An 18,479-nucleotide genomic window follows, 5' to 3' on the forward strand; every position below is an offset into this window, starting at 1 on the left:
TTGGAGTGTTTTGGTGTAGCGTTTTTTTATATTTTGTTACAGTAGAGCTGTAACTGAACAGCTTCTGTAACAAAACAAAAAAATGCTTGGAAAATCGCTCTTATCTAGCGCTTTTTTACTTTCCTATACTTAACATTGAGGCAGAATCGCCTCAGAAATGCTGCAGGACCCGCGTTTGCGTTTGGGAAAAAAAGCACATTGCTCTGGTGTGCACCATCCCATTGAAATACATTAGCCAAGCGCTTTTCAAAGCGGTAGCGTTTTTCAAAACGCTCAGAAAAGCTCTTGGTGTGCACCAGCCCTGAGTGTAGTTTTACCTTCAGCTTTATCGCAGAGTAACATATTTTACTGTGCAAACTGGGGTTGATATGCCACCATCTTAAACTAGAACCAAAACAGTAATACAAGGATACTGCATTGTGGATCAGGGATACATTTTCAGGCTTGCATGGACCCAAGTACACCAACACCAAAATCACATTCATAGCTGTACAGAGTATTGCAAAGTATAACCAACAGCTTTACAAGTGCCCCCTCTAGCGCTTACGTAAGAGATTGCACTTATCCATTAATCAGTGCAAAGGCATTGCAGCAAATGGAATTGAGGACAACAGTCACACTACACACAGATGGAAGTGACAGGTACAATTTAATAACAGGGCAAATGAGAATAATCAAAGTTTGTTTCATATTGCTGAGAGGAGAGAGAGGGAGCCTTGTGCATAGCAACGAAGGCCAGGAAGACCTTCTGCAGACTGTTTCTATAGCACCCTTCATGCACACAAATTCATCTACATAATGTACAAAAATACAAGGACAACACCACCACCACAATCACTGCTAGTCTACAGCGGCACTGAATGCCAGCAATCACTGCTAACCTACAGCTGCACTGTATGCCGGCAATCACTGCTAACCTACAGCTGCACTGAATGCTGGCAATCACCGCTAACCTACAGCTGTGCTAAATGCCAGCAATTACTGCTATTCTACAGCTGCACTAAATGCCAGCAATTACTGCTATTCTACAGCTGCACTAAATGCCAGCAATTACTGCTATTCTACAGCTGCACTAAATGCCAGCAATTACTGTTATTCTACAGCTGCACTGAATGCCAGCAATCACTGCTAATCTTCAGCTGCACTGAATGTCAGCAATCACTGCTAACCTACAGCTGCACTGAATGCCAGCAATCACTGCTAATCTTCAGCTGCACTGAATGTCGGCAATCACTGCTAACCTACAGCTGCACTGAATGCCAGCAATCACTGCTAATCTTTAGCTGCACTAAATGTCGGCAATCACTGCTAACCTACAGCGGCACTGAATGCCAGCAATCACTGTTAACCTACAGCTGCACTGAATGTCGGCAATCACTGCTAACCTACAGCTGCACTGAATGTCGGCAATCACTGCTAACCTACAGCTGCAGTGAATGTCGGCAATCACTGCTAACCTTAGTTTGCAAATAAGAAGAAAGTGGCCCTTTAAATAAGCACCAACCAGCTAAGGTAAGTATAACGTCACAAAATATCTTTATTTATACACACAATTTCAAGACACAACATATAGTTCATATGGAATGTATTGAAAAATTCATAATTGTGATATAATATACCCATATGCTTATGCCAATGCAAAGATAAAATCAATTAAAAACAACACATAATCGCACAACCAAGCCATTTAATCATTAAATTGATATATATATATATATATATATTTATTGAGATATATATATATATATATATATATATATATATATATATATATATATATATATATATATATAGAGATATATATATATATATATATATATATATATATATATATATATATATATATACATACATACATACATACATACATACATACATACATACATACATACATACATACATACATACATACATACATACATATATATATATATATATATGCATATATGCATATAAATATACACACTTATATCTAACTCCACTCAGGGTTTATAATAAAACCCATGCAGTGAATGAACCCGGGTTCAGTCTAAAGTGCAGTGCAAACAACAAAATATCAAACCACATATCATATAATAAAGTGCTAGTTGCAAAAATACATGTGAGAAAACCTGATGCTAATGAGAGCAGCCTATAGATAAAGTGCAAAGTGTATATATAGGAAGTGCTAAGAGATAATACTTAGCCCGGGTAGTGATGCATAAATGGGAGTGCAGGGTGGCGAGGCAGGCAGAGGTACCCCTCAGGATAGATCCCACCAGTTCCGCAGACTCCCGTCCGCTTTCTCAAGGAGAGGTCCGCGGACTCCCGTCCGCTTTCTCAAGGAGAGGTCACGCTCTCCTCTCCTTGAGAAAGCGGACGGGAGTCCGCGGAACTAGTGGGATCTATCCTGAGAGGAGCCTCTGCCTGCCTCGCCACCCTGCACTCCCATTTATGCATCACTACCCGGGCTAAGTATTATCTCTTAGCACTTCCTATATATACACTATGCACTTTGTGCACTTTATCTATAGGCTGCTCTCATTAGCATCAGGTTTTCTCACATGTATTTTTGCAACTAGCACTTTATTATATGATATGTGGTTTGATATTTTGTTGTTTGCACTGCAGTTTAGACTGAACCCGGGTTCATTCACTGCATGGGTTTTATTATAAACCCTGAGTGGAGTTAGATATACGTGTGTATATTTATATATCTATCAATTGATTGGCTTTATTGTGGGGATGTGCAATAATGATTAAATGGCTTGGTTGTGCGATTATGTGTTTTTAATTGATTTTATCTTTGCATTGGCATAAGCATATGGGTATATTATATCACAATTATGAATTTTTCTATATATTCCATATGAACTATATGTTGTGTCTTGAAATTGTGTGTATAAATAAAGATATTTTGTGACGTTATACTTACCTTAGCTGGTTGGTGCTTATTTAAAGGGCCGCTTTCTTCTCATTTGCAAACTATTCTTAATTGACCCTAGCACATCCAGCATTTAAACATAGGAGTGCGGATATTCCTTTATCCTAATCACTGCTAACCTACAGCTGCACTAAATACCAGCAATCACTGCTAACCTACAGCTGCACTAAATACCAGCAATCACTGCTAACCTACAGCTGCGCTGAATGCCAGCAATCACTGCTAACCTACAACTGCACTAAATGCCAGCAATCACTGCTAACCTGCAGCTGCACTGAATGTCGGCAATCACTGCTAACCTACAACTGCACTAAATGCCAGCCACCACTGCTAATCTACAGGTGCACTGAATGCCAGCAATCACTGCTAATCTACAGCTGCACCAAATGCCAGCAATCACTGCTAATCTACAGCTGCACCGAATGCCAGTCCCACCTAAAATCAGAATCTCATTATTCCTTTAAATACAATAAAATTACAAGAGTCCACTTGTCTATCCAAGTTTGAGAACTATAAAAAAAATCATAGGTGAAGGAAAGCGCAGTGTTGGAGGTAGACGCTCTTGCCGTTTATGCGGAGCCCAAAAACCAAGTTTTATGTTATGTAAAAACGCTTTAAATAAAAATACAAGAGACTGTTGATTCCGATGCTTTTGGAATGGAAATCAGGAGTGAGGTCTGTGCCGTTTTACACAAGGTACGCCCAATCTGAGGAAGTCCGACCATACTGGAAAGAGAGATATTGTAATATTAGATTGGCAAGGGTAACATGAGCATTCAAATGAGAAGAGTGCCCACTAGCCTAAAACTGGCCACTAACAGTCCCAATTTTTAGTGAAGAATCATTTAAGCAATCAGATAAGTGCGACTGAAAACAAAATGCCATAATACATTGATTGACACCATCATAGTTCCTATCCTTTACAAATCGATTAGAAAACATTTTTTCCGATCGACAAAAATTGCAATACGAACATTTTTACAATTGTTCACAGTTGATTGGGGACACCAATTTACTGCCAATCTGATCACCCGAACAATTTTTTGTTAAAAATTTACCGTTAGTGGCCACCTTTAAACCTGGTAAACACATCCAATTTTGGACTGGCCAATCACTGCCCAATTTCACCACCTTCATGTAGTTTGAAAGCCTACTGATTGTGAAAACTATTAACATATTGTGCAGGTAAGCATTCCTATTACATGGAAGTGGTAGAATTTGCCAATCAAAATTGGAAGTGTGTACCAGGCTTTATGTGCATCATGGCAGGGATATCAAAGGGGTGGACAAATAAATATTTGCACTATGCAGCAACAAGGTTTTTTTTTTTTTTTTTTTTTTTTTTTTTTAATTTTGAATAAAAATAAGATCATAAGTGGCAGCTTTCAAAATGTCTCATCATAGGTCCAATTAAGGCCGGCTTCACAACTGCAGATCTGGCCAAGCAGGAAGTGACGCTCACTTCCTGTTCAGCAACCGATGACGTACGTGGAAGCGTATTTCCAAGATACGCTTACGTGCATGGTAATAGCAGTAAGGTATTGTACCGGGTGTTAGCCATCAGCAAAAGCAAGAATTTTAAATCAGGATGATACCATTTATTGGCTAACTTAAAAGAATAAACATAAGCAAGCTTTCGGCTTTGCAGCCTTCGTCGGGCGATTGTAAGCCCGATTTAAAATTCTTGCTTACGTGCATGCGTGACACTGATAACCGAGGCGGGTTTTTAAACTGTACGTGCGTTACCATAAACCACGGGTGTCAAACTCCAGTCCTGGCTTCATGGTGTCCAGATGTTACTTAAAGTGAACCTCCGGACTAAAAATCGACTCAGCAGCACTGAAAAGGCCTGGCGTTTAACAGTTTCTCAGCATCAGAACTTTGTTTCTCTTATACAAGCCTCATTTTTATCTACACAGAAGAAAACTGCCCGTGCTTTTTTCCCCTGATGCTGTGCAAAGCATGATGGGATTTCTGATGTTGCTCTCGTTCTGCTGTTTTGGTGCAATTTTTTTTTTTTTTTTTACGTTTTGAATTTGACATTTGAAGCCTAGTGTGTGCAGCTGGGAGGGGTGATCAGGACATAGGACAGTTGGAACTGTGTCTCCTGCTCCTTGTCACCTCCTTTCAACCAAAAAGATGGCTGCCCCATGACAAAGATGGCAGCCCCCATGAATTACAAACATTTGCCTGTTCTTTTAAAACAGGGTGAGTAAAAAATGATATTACCTATCCTAATTAACATAACTAATGTAACTTAATGACAGTATGTTTGTTTAGGCTGAAGTTCCCCTTTAAGATCATGCAGTAATTATCCAGGTACCCAGTTGCCCTCCTGTTTAGCTTATAGTCTGCTATGCTGGGTGGTGGCAATTGTTGTTTACCACATTTTCCCGGCTCCTGCGCAGGCGCTGTGGTGGCTCTCTGCTCCGAAATAGGCAGAAATACCCCATCGCCGTTGGGTCTGCTCTACTGCGGAGGCGCAAGTCTCCGGCGCCTGCGCAGTAGAGCGGACCCGACTGAGATCGGGTACTTCCGTCTACTTCGGAGGCGAAAGCCGCAACAGCGCCCCCGCTGCACCCTGGAAAGGTAAATGTTGAACAAGCTGTCGAATCTGCCGGGCCACTGTTCGGAGGGCTTCAGCGAGACCCCCGTAGGACAGAGGACGGCGTGGGAAGCCTCATTGGGACCATGAGGCTTTTCCCCCTCCCGAGGTGAGTACCCCCCAGGGGAACTTTTTGATGTTACAGTGTCTCTTTAATACAGCTAGGTGTGGTTCATCAGGTAGAACATTTTTTTTGTTATTGCTCAGTCCATCCCAAACACTGGCATAGATTTGGCCCTGGAAGGCTGAGTTTGACACCTATGCCATAGACTTACATGATTTCTGGTGCGAAGCAGATCACAGCAGGAGCCGGGCGGCAACCTAGGTATTGAAGCGCATTAGATAGGGCACTTCCGGCGCAGTGTACTGCAGCGTGGGGAGTGTGACCTCCCCCATAGACTAACATTAGGTTGTGGTAGAGTGCGGTAACTTTACCACATCGCCTCAGTGTGAAAGGGCCCTTAAAGTGGCCCTGCAGTGAAAGTGAACGTGGAAACTGCCCATCTTTCCTGCTGATCATGCTAGCTTCAGTAGTATCTAAATCGCACACCGGAAACAAGCACATGTTAAAGCCTGGTACACACTCAATTATTATTGGCCAATCACTGGTTTTTATCACCAATTTTACTCCCCGCCCCCAATGTAGTATGAGGGTTGACAGATATTGAATTCTATGAGCAGATTGGGTAGGTAAACCCTCATACTACCTGGAGGAGGTCAAATTGGTCAGTGATTGACCAATCATCATTGAAAGTGTGTACCAGGCTTTATTGTGGTCACACTTTAGTCAGAGCACCTGATCGGTATTCTGGTTCTAGGTCAGTGGGTTAGTGACAGAATTAGAAGCAGAGCAAGCACAAATGCATGGTTTATAATTAACAGTTCAGGGTAACCTCCATATTCCAGTCACTATAGGGTTACTTTAATGCCTGGTACACACTCAATTATGATTGGCTAATCACTGACCAATTTAACCACTTCCATGTAGTGTGAGGGTTAAGGCTGGATACACAGTGGTCAGTTGCAGAACACATGCCCTATAGAACGAGTGTGAACTGCAATAGAGACAGCCATAGACTTTAACCTCTTGAGGACCATGGTGTTAAACCCCCCTAGTGACCAGGACATTTTTAGATAAATTGGCCACTGCAGCTTTAAGGCCAAGCTGCAGGGCCACACAACAGCACACTAGTGACCCCCCCCCCCCTTTCTCCCCACCAACAAAGCTCTCTGTTGGTGGGGTCTGATCGCCCCCCCCAGATGTTTGTTTCGCCGTCTAACAGTCTCCTGAGCGGCGATTGCCGCTCAGAGACTGAAGGCATAGCTCCGCTCCACCCACTAAGCAGGAGATGCGCGCGCAGCCTGTGCGCCATCTCCTGCAAACCAGAGCCCCAGGACTTTACGCCGATCGGCGTTAGGCAGTCCTGGGGCTGCCGCCGCGGCCACGCCCATCGGCGTGGCGCATCGGCTACTGATTAATACAAAGCCTGCATGCAGCGAGTTACAATAACACAGTCTGTTACAACACAGCACTGTGAATAGGCCCATTATTTATTTTAGCATTTATACAGCGCCGACATATTAGGCAGTGATGTACAGAGTACATTGTCTCATCACTAACTGTCCCTCAGAGGGGCTCAAAATCTAATCCCTACCCTAGTCCCCAAACTAGTCTAGGCCCATGGGATTGTATAGGCAGTAAGATGACATGCAGAATTATTCTGCAATACAACCGAGCACTGTGAACTAGGCCTTACACATATTGAATACTGTGAGCAGAGGCAAAACCCTCGTACTCCATAGAGGTGGTAAAATTGGTCAGCGATTGGCCAGCGATCTTTCTGGTCATTAGTGTCTGAATCACACACCTGGTAGCCATTTTGGAATAAGGAACGATAGAGATAGAGAGAGAGAGAGAGAGAGAGAGAGGGTGGGGGAGAGAGAGAGAGAGAGAGGGTGGGGGAGAGAGAGAGAGGGTGGGGGAGAGAGAGAGGGAGAGGGTGGGGGAGAGAGAGAGGGGGAGAGGGAGAGAGGGGGAGAGGGAGAGAGAGAGGGTGGGGGAGAGAGAGAGGGTGGGGGAGAGAGAGAGAGGGAGAGGGTGGGGGGGGGGGGGGGAGAGAGAGAGAGGGAGAGGGTGGGGGGGGGGGGGGAGAGAGAGAGAGAGAGAGAGAGAGAGAGAGAGAGAGAGAGAGAGAGAGAGAGAGAGAGAGAGAAAGAGAAAGAGAAAGAGAAAGAGAAAGAGAAAAGAAAGATATTAATTATGAGCAGGGATGCTCTTAACTTCCAATTCGGATGAAATTCGAATAGGATTATTCAAATTTCATCCTCCTAATTACAGCAGCTGTGCGGGTGGCCGTGCGGGGGTTAATCTTACCCATCAGGCGTCTTCTTCGCTCGTCCCTCGGCGCCTCCCACGCTGCGTTCCAATCCGGCGTCACGTGACTATACACTTCCTCCTTCAACCCGGAAGGAGGAAGTGTATGTAATCATGTGAAGCTGGATTGGAACGCAGCGCGGGAGGCGCCGAGGGACGATTAATGAAGACGCCATATGGGTAAGATTAACCCCCCGCACGGCCACCCGCACAGCTGATGTAATTAGGAGGATGAAATTCGAATAATCCTATTCGAATTTCATCCGAATTTGAAGTTAAGAGCATCCCTGATTATGAGCATCGGATGTACCTGGATGTCTGTGAGCTCTTTCAGGAAACGTTTTGCAATGTCAGGTCCGTTTTCCATGGTGGGTATGTGATAACTCTGTATAGAACAAACAATAGTCACACATTATGCCAAACAACTCCATTATAATATATTAGCTACAAAAACTAGGATTCCACAATACAGTAACCAGCCAATCACATTGTGCACTCCCATCCTTAGTGACCAGTAAACTAGTTTCATGAAAAACCAAATGTCTGCCTGTTGGTGGGGTGCTCCACCCAGAAGCTCAGCATGGAGCGTCGCAGCAAGAGGCGGATATCCAGATAAATTAAACTCTCTCCCTGCCCAGATACCCTTCTTGGACATGAGCGGGTAAGGTTTCACTTCTTGTGAAACTGTGCTCACTCATCAATACTGGTCACACACAAATACAGAGGGATGCGAAAGTTTGGGCAACCTTGTTAATCGTCATGATTTTCTTGTATAAATCGTTGGTTGTTACAATGAAAAAAATGTCAGTTAAATATATCATATAGGAGACACACACAGTGATATTTGAGAAGTGAAATAAAGTTTACTGGATTTACAGACAGTGCACAATAATTGTGTAAACAAAATTAGGCTTTCGCATCCCACTGTAACTATTAGATATTGGGCCAAGCACCGAAAGGACCAAGCATCTCATAAAACATTCTTTCCCTTTTGGGAGATGTAATCACATTAATGGGCTAAATCTCCCGGCATGCATTGCTGCATCCGGAGACATGCTACAACACCAGGCTGCTACGAACTGCTTTATATTGATTAGCACTAATCGGCGGATTGTGATTTTGTATATATATTTATTGGTACTTTTTGTAAGGTGGGAAGGGGGCCTTTGTCTCTGTGCAGTTTAGAGAGATTGTGCACTAGCGCCACCTACTGATAAGATTGTAAAATAACAATTAAACAGGTGGAAGAAGACTGTCGATTTGTGCCCTTGACTGGCCTCTTCAAAAGAACCCGGTGAACCAAATTAGCATAAAAATCCATATTAGGTCCATTTTTATTCTGCACCTACACATATCCCCAGTTGATCCAGCGGAAGGCAAAGAACCCTTACAAGGCTTAGTCCAATTAGCAAGTTGTTTCTCTAGATAACACCGCGCACTCTGCAATTACAGTCCACAATCCAGTTATTAGCAGGCAGTGCGCTCTATTATTTCAAAATCACAAAATATTATCAGTATAATTTTAGCGCTACACAGTCCTTATTCTTCCAAACAGTATTCACAAGCCTGGATAATATCACTGCCACCCACCCTAGTGGGAAACGACTCACCCTCTGTATAGACCACTATAATGGTCACTTGCGCATTGGGGTCATTCCCTGGTCACCCCCGACCAATATCGATGTGGCTGTATCTTTGCTGTGTTTAGGACTACCACTGTATCCCCCGACACTTCCTTCCTTTATATGCTTAGATGGGTACCTCCAAAGAGAGGCTAGACATAGCGTAATACTGTTGCTAAAAAATATTGCACTTACAATTGTAGATGTTTAAAACAGCGTGAGTTTGTTAAACGGGCTCTCCGCCGTTTGTGTTGGCCGCTGGAGGGCTTTCACTGGTCTGCTTGAGGCTGGTCAGGCTGCCACGCGCACAGCCGCCCACTCCTCCGCTACGAACGCCAGATTCCCCGCGCTCCGCTTCCGGAAGTGGCAGCGGAGTGCGGGGAATCTGGCGTTCGTAGAGGAGGAGTGAGCGGCTGTGCGCGCGGCAGTGGGTACTGTTTGGAAGAATAAGGACTGTGTAGCGCTAAAATTATACTGATAATACAATTAGCAAGTTGGCTGTACACCTCTCAGCACAACTGTACAAAGCACTGTTAGGCCTGGAACCCACTAGGAGCACTTTTCTGAGCGCTTTGTGATGTGAATAGCTCTCGCTTGCTATGGGAGTGATCCCACTAGAGCGATGTAATTTTAGAATAATCCCCCATAGCATTGCATTTGCAAGAGATTTTTCAAATCACTAGAGCTTAGAAAAAGGCTGCTAGTGGGTTTGAGCCCTAAAGGCCCATACACACGTCGGATTTTCGTGGACGGGTTGTTTGAACGACCCGTCGTTCAGTCGTTCGCCCGCTAAATCAGGCGTGTGTACAGACTGTCGTTCGCGTGATAAGAGTGAGTTTGAGCGATGGCGGATCGCTCAAACTCACTCTTATCACGCGAACGACAGTCTGTACACACGCCCGATTTAGCGGGCGAACGACTGAACGACGGGTCGTTCGCAAAAAACGGACGTGTGTATGGGCCTTTAGCCTGATCTCCTACAACCATCTACAGGTAATGCCACGCAATGCCAGCATGAGTACATGTATACTCACTGTTAGCTGTGGCAGAGCACTTACTTGTCCATTGTAGAGTATTCGTTTTACTGGGCACACAACACAGGCCGTTCCTGCTCCGAAGACTTCCTTGACTCTATTGTCCTTTAGCCCTTTCAATACCTGAGCCATGGTTACTGATTCTTCTGACACCTTAAATTCACCCTGAAAACACAAAACACAGCAACAGTTCAGAAAAGAGAATGCTGCCAAGAGATTTGATCTTGAACAATCTGCTTTTTCAGAGCATCAAAACTTTTACTACTCTATTAAGCACTTTGAGTCCAACAGGAGAAAAGTGCTATATAAATGTTCGGATTATTATTATTATTACTACTGAGGTGAACCTCCATCCAACTGTTTTTCGAGGGAGGTTCAGGCTCAAGTCATGAGTTGTGTCTGCTCTTCCTGCCTCACTAAGTTGTTCTCATTCGTTCACGGTTACTACAGCAGTGTCCACTAATCTGGTTTACCATTTTCAAGTGCAGTGTATTGTCAGCTATGGGAGCAGATTAGTGAGGGAGAAAGGACAGAATTTACAATGGCTGCCAATTATTCCTTTAAAGCGGGATTGTCACCATAAAATTCAAATTTCAACAGCAACTGGTCTGAGTGTATTAAGTGGTACAAAATGCTAATCCTGCATTCAAAACTTGCTAAACTTTTTCTGCGGCTATGGTTTGGAGTTATCACATACTCTAGGAGCACTGGCCCTTTAGTAGTCAGTGCCAAACAGCTGAATGCTGGGGGTTCTTTTTATCTATAATATATTCCTCCTCTTCCATTTATTTCCCTGCCTAGCCTATCTGAAACATGGTCCTATGCTCACTTATGTTTACAAGCAAGACAGAGGTGACTCAGCGATTGAAGGAGAAAAAAAAAAAATAAAAAAAAATTAAGAGACAGTGCAGTTCCTAGTATACACCTCAGTGGGAGTGTCTGAAGACTGGGAGGAGGGCAGCTAATGAATACACAATGAGCAAGAGAAGTGAGGGGGGAAACAAGAGTTAGGGAGGATATGATGTCCGTGTTAGCTTAGCAAGTTGCCCACTGCCTAGAATAGGATTTTCTGCTTTTCCTTTATAAAATTCACAGGAATCATTACGTGGATAGCACAATACATCTGTTATGTAGAACTAGTATTACTACTACATAGTAGAACTATGTAAGTAGAACTAGTATTTATCTACTTATATATGTGTTTTTTTTATTTCTAGGTTAGTGGGTGTCGCTTGTTCTTTAAAGATATAGCATGCTGATCATGAGTTTTTCACAGATCAGTATATTGGTTGAACACTGATTGTAAAGGCTAATCTTTCTTCAAATCGATGTTTGTAGGGACTGAAATCTAACTGAATAATTAGTAGCACATGGCAGTTATTTTGTTAGAGAAGAAAATCGCCTACAAATGTACAAATGTAGTAAAAGGCAAAACGTGTGAGATCCAACTACCAATTTGGGGGACCCCACACAGAAGGGGAACATATAAACTATGTAGATATAATTCCATGGCCTGTATTTGACCCACAGCACTATGGCGAGAGTGCCAGCCACAATACAACCATGCTACCCATGCTCATAACACATCCAAACATTTATCAATGTACAGTTCAGGAGAAAGGAAAGACGGAAGGTGTATGCAACAATAATCCACCACACCAAATACATTTATAACTATACAAACAGCAAAATTTATTAAATTATCGAAATATATCAAAACCATTAAAAACATTAGGACCCAAATTGGAACAGCTGTCCCATCTCAACCGAACTAAAGCTTACACACTGTGTATGACTCACCCACTGCCGTGCCAGGTCCAGTAAGCTCTGTCTTGTTACTCCGGGGAGGATTAAACCACTTAATGGTGGGGTGAGGAGTTCTTTATCTGCATAAACAGACAGTCAGGAGGTATAAGCAATTACTGTAGTTACATTTAACCGCAAAAAACAAAACACACCCTTTAAAAATTGATTCAATGAAATAATCAGCACTCTAGGAAAAATTATCAATCAGTTTAGCACCCCTTAGCGGTCCACACAGAGATAATCTTTCACGTTTTGTGACTTAAAATATGCTTTAGAATTTGATTTTAAAGTTAATTTTATTATACACAGCTTGCAATCAGTTAAGACGCATGCAAAGAATTTTGGGCCTCTTTTCCACAAAATGTTGAGCTGTGTGCTCAGCAAGCAGTTGTCAGGCAGCAGTGAGCAGTTACCAGGCAGCGACAAGCAATTACCAGGCAGTAGTGAGCAGTTGTGAGAGTTTGAGAGGCATTCCACTGCCTAGAAACAGTTTGTGGAAAAGAGGCCTTGAATCGATGCAGAATTATGCAAATATATGCAGCTTGAAACAGACCAATCAAATCCCACCTCAACTTCTTTTGAACAGTTGATTTTCAAGCGGTGTACATTTGCATAATTATGCATAACTTGCAATGGCTTGCACCTCATTGATCACTAGTGTAAAGCTATGGCAGCAACTCCCAGAAGCTTCAGCTGTGAGTGTTATGTGCTTCGAATGTAAGAGTTTTAAAGCCTGTGGAGACTAGGCCTTAAAATAAAAAGATAAATAAAAATATGACTGTCCACAAAACTGGGAAAGATAATCTGATAATGTCTCTAGGAGTGCTGAGATCCTTCTGGATCGTGGAAAAACGCATGCAAAGAAAAAAAAAAATTTCACACACAATACAAGTCCCTATAGCTGCACGAAAATCCTATTTCGTTTTCCCCGCATACAATGCTCTCTTATGGAGCCACAAAGTATGAAAAACACAAATCCAAAACGCATGCTTTTTTGCAAGTGAGCCTCCAACCTGAAGGAGGGTCACAGGGTCATGTGACCCTCACGTAGTGGCTGTGTACTGGTTAAGGGCTCTGCCTTTGACATGGGAGACCAGGGTTCGAATCCTGGCTAGGTCAAGTACCTATTCAGTAGGGAGTTCAAGGCAAGACTCCTTAACACTGCAGGGTGGCCTCTTGAGCGTGTCCCAGTGGCTGCAGCTCTTGAGCACTTTGAGTCCAACAGGAGAAAAGCGCTATACAAATGTTCGGATTATTATTATTATTATTATTGCCAAAAAAATGTACTTGGGCCACATTTCTGCAGACATGAGCTTTCCAACTGGTGTGGGTGATGGTATGCAAAATAGGCTGGAAACACTATATATTTTAACAAACAGCCTTGGCATCAAGCAGTAAACACAATGCAAACAGCCATCAATCCCTGGCAATCTTCCATGTCACACCACTGCCCTTTTTTGTTAATAAAGCACTATAAAACGATGATGGAAATATGAGCACACTTTGAATGAATTGATTAAATCTAACAAAAGTAAATCTGAATTATGTGTACAGTGCTGCACAGTCTTATGCTGGGATTACACCATACAATTTTCTGTTAGATTTTTCTGTTAGATTCTCAAAGTTCAACATGTTGGAAATGTATCTATCTTACCATCTATCTGCCGAGCAATTAGGCATTGTTCTACTCAGCAGGAGATGACCAGAAGACAATGCAGATAATGACCAGTCTCTACAGAAAATAATCTAATGGTATGCATTATGCATTCTAACAGAAAATCTAACTCAAAAATCTAAGGAGAATCTAACAGAAAATTGTATGGTGTAATCCCACCATTAAGGCAGTTATGAAAAAAATGCTGTTGATCAGGAAATATTTACTAAAGGCTATTCATGACTTCTTGACTCAAACGTCCAAGAAAAAAAAAAAAAAATGTGATGGTCTGAAAACCTCAATATGCATAAATTAGCTTTAAAAGGGACCCTGAGCACCTCTCATGGGCATGCCTTTAAGCCAGACAACTTCCAACAAAGTCGTGCTTTGACCCCTCTGGAGGAGCCACTTTCAATGGCCATGCGTGTCACTTCCTCTTCCTGCTTCATTCAGTGATGCACTTCTCCAACAGAGAAGACAGGGGTGACCCGGAAGTTATAACATAGCCAAGATGGCAGTTGCGATTTTTAAACTGAACGAAAACTATTTGGTGTAGAACAGCGATCGGTCTGAGTCTTAAAGGCATACCCATGAGAGGAGCTCAGAGTCCCTTTCAAAAAGGCATCATTCCTAAAAGCATTCCCATATGCACAGTGCTCTATGTAGTTTCCTTAACGGCTTGTTACCAATAGGTGCGAATGTGTGTTTTTCCAGCAAGTTTGCACAGCAATAAATACCACTAAATGTAAAATTCGCATCCTGAAAAAAAAAAAAAAAAAAAAAAAACTGACAGCAAGGTTAATATTTTTTCGACATTGCATGCTGTACAATGCGTGCGTTGTCGCGTGAATCAATGCCAGCCCCCTCTATTCATCTCCAGGGGAGGGAGCTTGAGAGTCTTGATTAGAAGGAATGGCTAGTGGCAGCTAGGCCACACCTCTTCCTTCTAGACCCCAACGCATCTTAAACACAGTAGGAGGAGGGGGAAAAAAACAGCTGTGTGGGTCATGCGCTGCAGTGATGAGGGATTTTTAGGTAAAGGAAAGAAGAAGGGATTGCTAAATCACAGTAGGTTTGTGAGCATTTCTGACTTAAAGAGAACCTGTACTGAGTAAAATTATTTAAAATAAACACATGAGGTAACTTCAAATGAACATTACATAGTTACCTTGCCATCAGTTCCTCTCAGAAGTACACCATTTTCTTCGGACAATGATACCTTCCAGTTCTGACAATATTTTGTGAGAACTGAAATATATCAGTTGCTGTCAGTTACATCTGAGAGGAGAACTGATGTGTCCATGTTTCCGTATGGCTCAAGTGGGTGATATTACAGTTTAACAGTGTGCTGACCAGAAAGCTGTTATGGGGTAACGGCCATTTTCAAAATGGAGGACGGAGAATTCCATTGATCACAGTGGACAAACAGGACGCAGGAGAGAAAAAAGAGACTAAGGAGTAAACTACACATGAGGTAAGTATGACTTGTGTATGCTTATTTTGACTTTTAAATTTCAGTTCAGGTTTTCTTTAAATATACCTGAAGTGAGAGGGACATGGAGGCTGACATGCATTTCCCTTTAAACAATGCAGACTGCCTGTCTATCCTGTTGAACCTCTGCCTTTGATACTTTTAGCCATAGACCCTGAACAAGCATGCAGATCAAAGGTTTAACTGGATTTGCCACATGCCTGTTTCAAGGTGCGATTCAGACTCAACTGAAGCCAGACCAGCAGGATAGCCAGTAAACTTGTATTGTTTAAAAAGGAATAAATATCACAGCCTCCATACCCCTCTCACTTCAGTTGTCCTTTAACATATAAGCAGCCACCGCTTCAGGTGGGAATACTACCTAACCAATCCAGTCTTTCCTAGAAGGGAAAAAAGATTTTTATTTTTGCAAGGAACATCTTCTAACTTATCCTCACTATTACATGCTCACGCTGTCTGCAGCCAAGCAAGCATATTTGTATATTCATCATTGATAAATTGCCATGAAAAAGGAACACGAAAGAGATCATTTTGGGTGACCAACTAATAACGTGTATGTAGTTGTAACCCATACAGGAGAAACTCGAAAAATGTGACTATTGTACAAGTCCATTTATCTCAGTAGTTCAACTTAAAAGGTGAAACTAATATATGAAATAGGAATTCTGCAGGTATTTTGGATTAATTAGCTGATTAGAATCCGACACTGAGCCTAGAATATTAAACATTTCACCCAATATTCTAATGGTCTCAGATTTTGATTTTGGAGTTCTTATAAGCTGTAAGGCATAATCATCAAAATTATACCAAAGGCTTGAAATATCTCGCTTTGCATATAATGAGTCTATTTCATATATTAGTTTCCCCTATTAAGTTGAATTACTGAAACAAATGGACTTTTGCATGATATTCTAATTTTCCAAGTTTCATTGTAGTTCATCTGTTTTCTACATCATATGGTCACCAGTATGGACTCCGGAGATCAGAGAAGAATTGTACAAACACCCCGAGGACTTACCTCCACGTTCATTAATCCAGAACATGAAGAAATTCATTGTCCCAGCTTCAGTCACCTCATGGTTGTCACCGCACAGCCACAACACCTGCTGACAGCCTAAAGTGCTTGCTTCATGCTGCACAGCTATGGTTGGACCGTAGTTCCTGTGTAGATATTAAACATAATTATAATAATAATAATAATAATAATAATAATAAGAAGAAGAAGAAGAAGAAGCCTTCAGAAGTGCTCAAATAAAAAAAAAAAAAAAAGTACATTTACATTACTATTAGTCTGAAAGTGAATCCCAGCTTTACCAGGTTTTTCATGGGGATTCTTTATAGTCCTGCGGCCCTGATCAATAATGGACTATAATGTACTTTATGTATATCGGCACATTTAAAAAGACACAGGCAAAATATAGGCATTACTCAGTGCACATGCTGTCAGCAAAGAAGCATATTTGTATGGGAAACTGTCAACCATAACAGTCTTAAGCCTTGTAAACACGAAGAATGTCCCCTCAGAGATATCGGGACTTGAACACCAGCTTCTTAGATGCTAGGCAAGGGGGAAGAGTGGTTGGAAAGAGTGGGGAGAACAAGGAGCCTACCAGTTCTTGGTCATGATTCGATCCGCCAGGCAGATCAATGGTCGGGGCACTGAGGGAGGTTAGGGACCACTGGACACGCTAGCCTCCACCGGTTCGAGGCACTGAGGGAGAGTAGGGATTACTGGACACACACTATTTTCTCAGCAGAGGTGGCCAAGTCCTGCCATCTCAGCCAAGAACAGTCTAAGGTGGTGTTAACTCACTCTTGTCACCTCTGTGCACCACATTTCATTCTGTGTCTCTGATACTTGTTCTTTCACAGCCAGAAGAAGGGAATACAGGAAAGATCCTGCTGCTGCACAAGTTCCCAGCCGTGTAAAATACTATTCCCCCTCCAGGCCACCATGGATGTTTTAAAAGTAACTTCAGCTCCGTCTTCTGATGGCGCCGAAGTTACTCCCTGTGAGCTGCTATAGCTGTCATTCCTATTACGGCCTATGGTGGCACTGGCTGCGCTCAAATCTCCAGCGCTGGAATCACCGTGTTCGGTTGTGAGAGGTGTAGCTGCCAAGGCCTAGCGCCCGTTATTGTAATGGGCCTAAGGTCCCCTTTTGTATCTTACAAAATCCTAGTGGTTTTGGTTCACAAATTCATTAGGTACTCTGTACAATTCATTCTCACCAAGGCAGTCAACAACATGAAGGCCTGTTCAGCCTGAAACAGCTGTCTGCAAGTAGGGTTAGTACATAAAGGAATTATTTGCATATTCACCAACTAAGCAGAAGCAATGCATCATGGGAGTTCCTCCTTACTCTCATAAAGCTGAATATTATTGAGACTCTACTGGATTCTAGTAAAATGAGAAAAATACCTATTCTCACCACAGTCCAGCTTAAAAATCCAGTGGTCACACGACTGTTGAGTGAGCAGACTGGCAGTTTGACCCAACTCCCCGGAGAGTGTCCAGCACCCATTAGGGCTGGTTCAGACGGACGCTTGTGGAGAGTTTACCACAAGCGTTCGGAACGTCGCGGTAAACGCTCCCATTCAAGTGAATGGGAGAGTTTACACCGAGCTTTTGCGTGCGTTTACACAATCGCGGCGTTCGGGTCCCGATTTTCGCTAGCGTTCAAGCTGCCCCCCGGAAGCGACATGTTGCTTCCAGGGGGCGGCCAACCGCGACGGCTAATGTCCCCCTAGGGAAAGAAAAAACACGACTGCATCGTAACGTGACGCGAAGGCTACTGAAAGCCTGACCGCGCAGCCGGTGCAATGCCCCAAACGCGACGCCACGCAGAAGTCCGTTTGAACCAGTCCTTAGGGGCAAGGACCAAAGTGAATGTGGTTTATTACACTCTGTAACAGCATGGTGCAATATGTTGGAACTATATACAGTGGTGTGAATAATTATTTGCCCCC

At 42.8% G+C, this 18,479-nt stretch overlaps 1 protein-coding gene across 2 annotated transcripts in view; it reads right to left on the reverse strand.

The window, feature by feature from the left end:
- Positions 1 to 630: 630 nt before the first annotated feature.
- Positions 631 to 18,479, reverse strand: part of LOC137521676 (branched-chain-amino-acid aminotransferase, cytosolic-like) — a 29,833-nt gene continuing 11,984 nt past the window's right edge. The window contains exons 5-10 of one of the 2 annotated variants that reach the window (XR_011022176.1): positions 16,529 to 16,671; positions 12,359 to 12,444; positions 10,583 to 10,723; positions 8,213 to 8,287; positions 3,047 to 3,649; positions 631 to 1,427 (exon numbers count right to left, since the gene is read on the reverse strand). Coding sequence is in view for 1 of the 2 variants with exons in the window: in XM_068241278.1 (XP_068097379.1) it covers positions 3,611 to 3,649; positions 8,213 to 8,287; positions 10,583 to 10,723; positions 12,359 to 12,444; positions 16,529 to 16,671 (484 nt within the window). In the remaining variant the exon portion in view is untranslated. Of the gene's footprint in view, positions 1,428 to 3,046; positions 3,650 to 8,212; positions 8,288 to 10,582; positions 10,724 to 12,358; positions 12,445 to 16,528; positions 16,672 to 18,479 lie in introns of those variants that run through there. The other variant, XM_068241278.1, reaches the window with a different exon arrangement.

Source organism: Hyperolius riggenbachi, chromosome 6 (genome assembly GCF_040937935.1).
Source record: "Hyperolius riggenbachi isolate aHypRig1 chromosome 6, aHypRig1.pri, whole genome shotgun sequence".
Taxonomy (NCBI): domain Eukaryota; kingdom Metazoa; phylum Chordata; class Amphibia; order Anura; family Hyperoliidae; genus Hyperolius; species Hyperolius riggenbachi.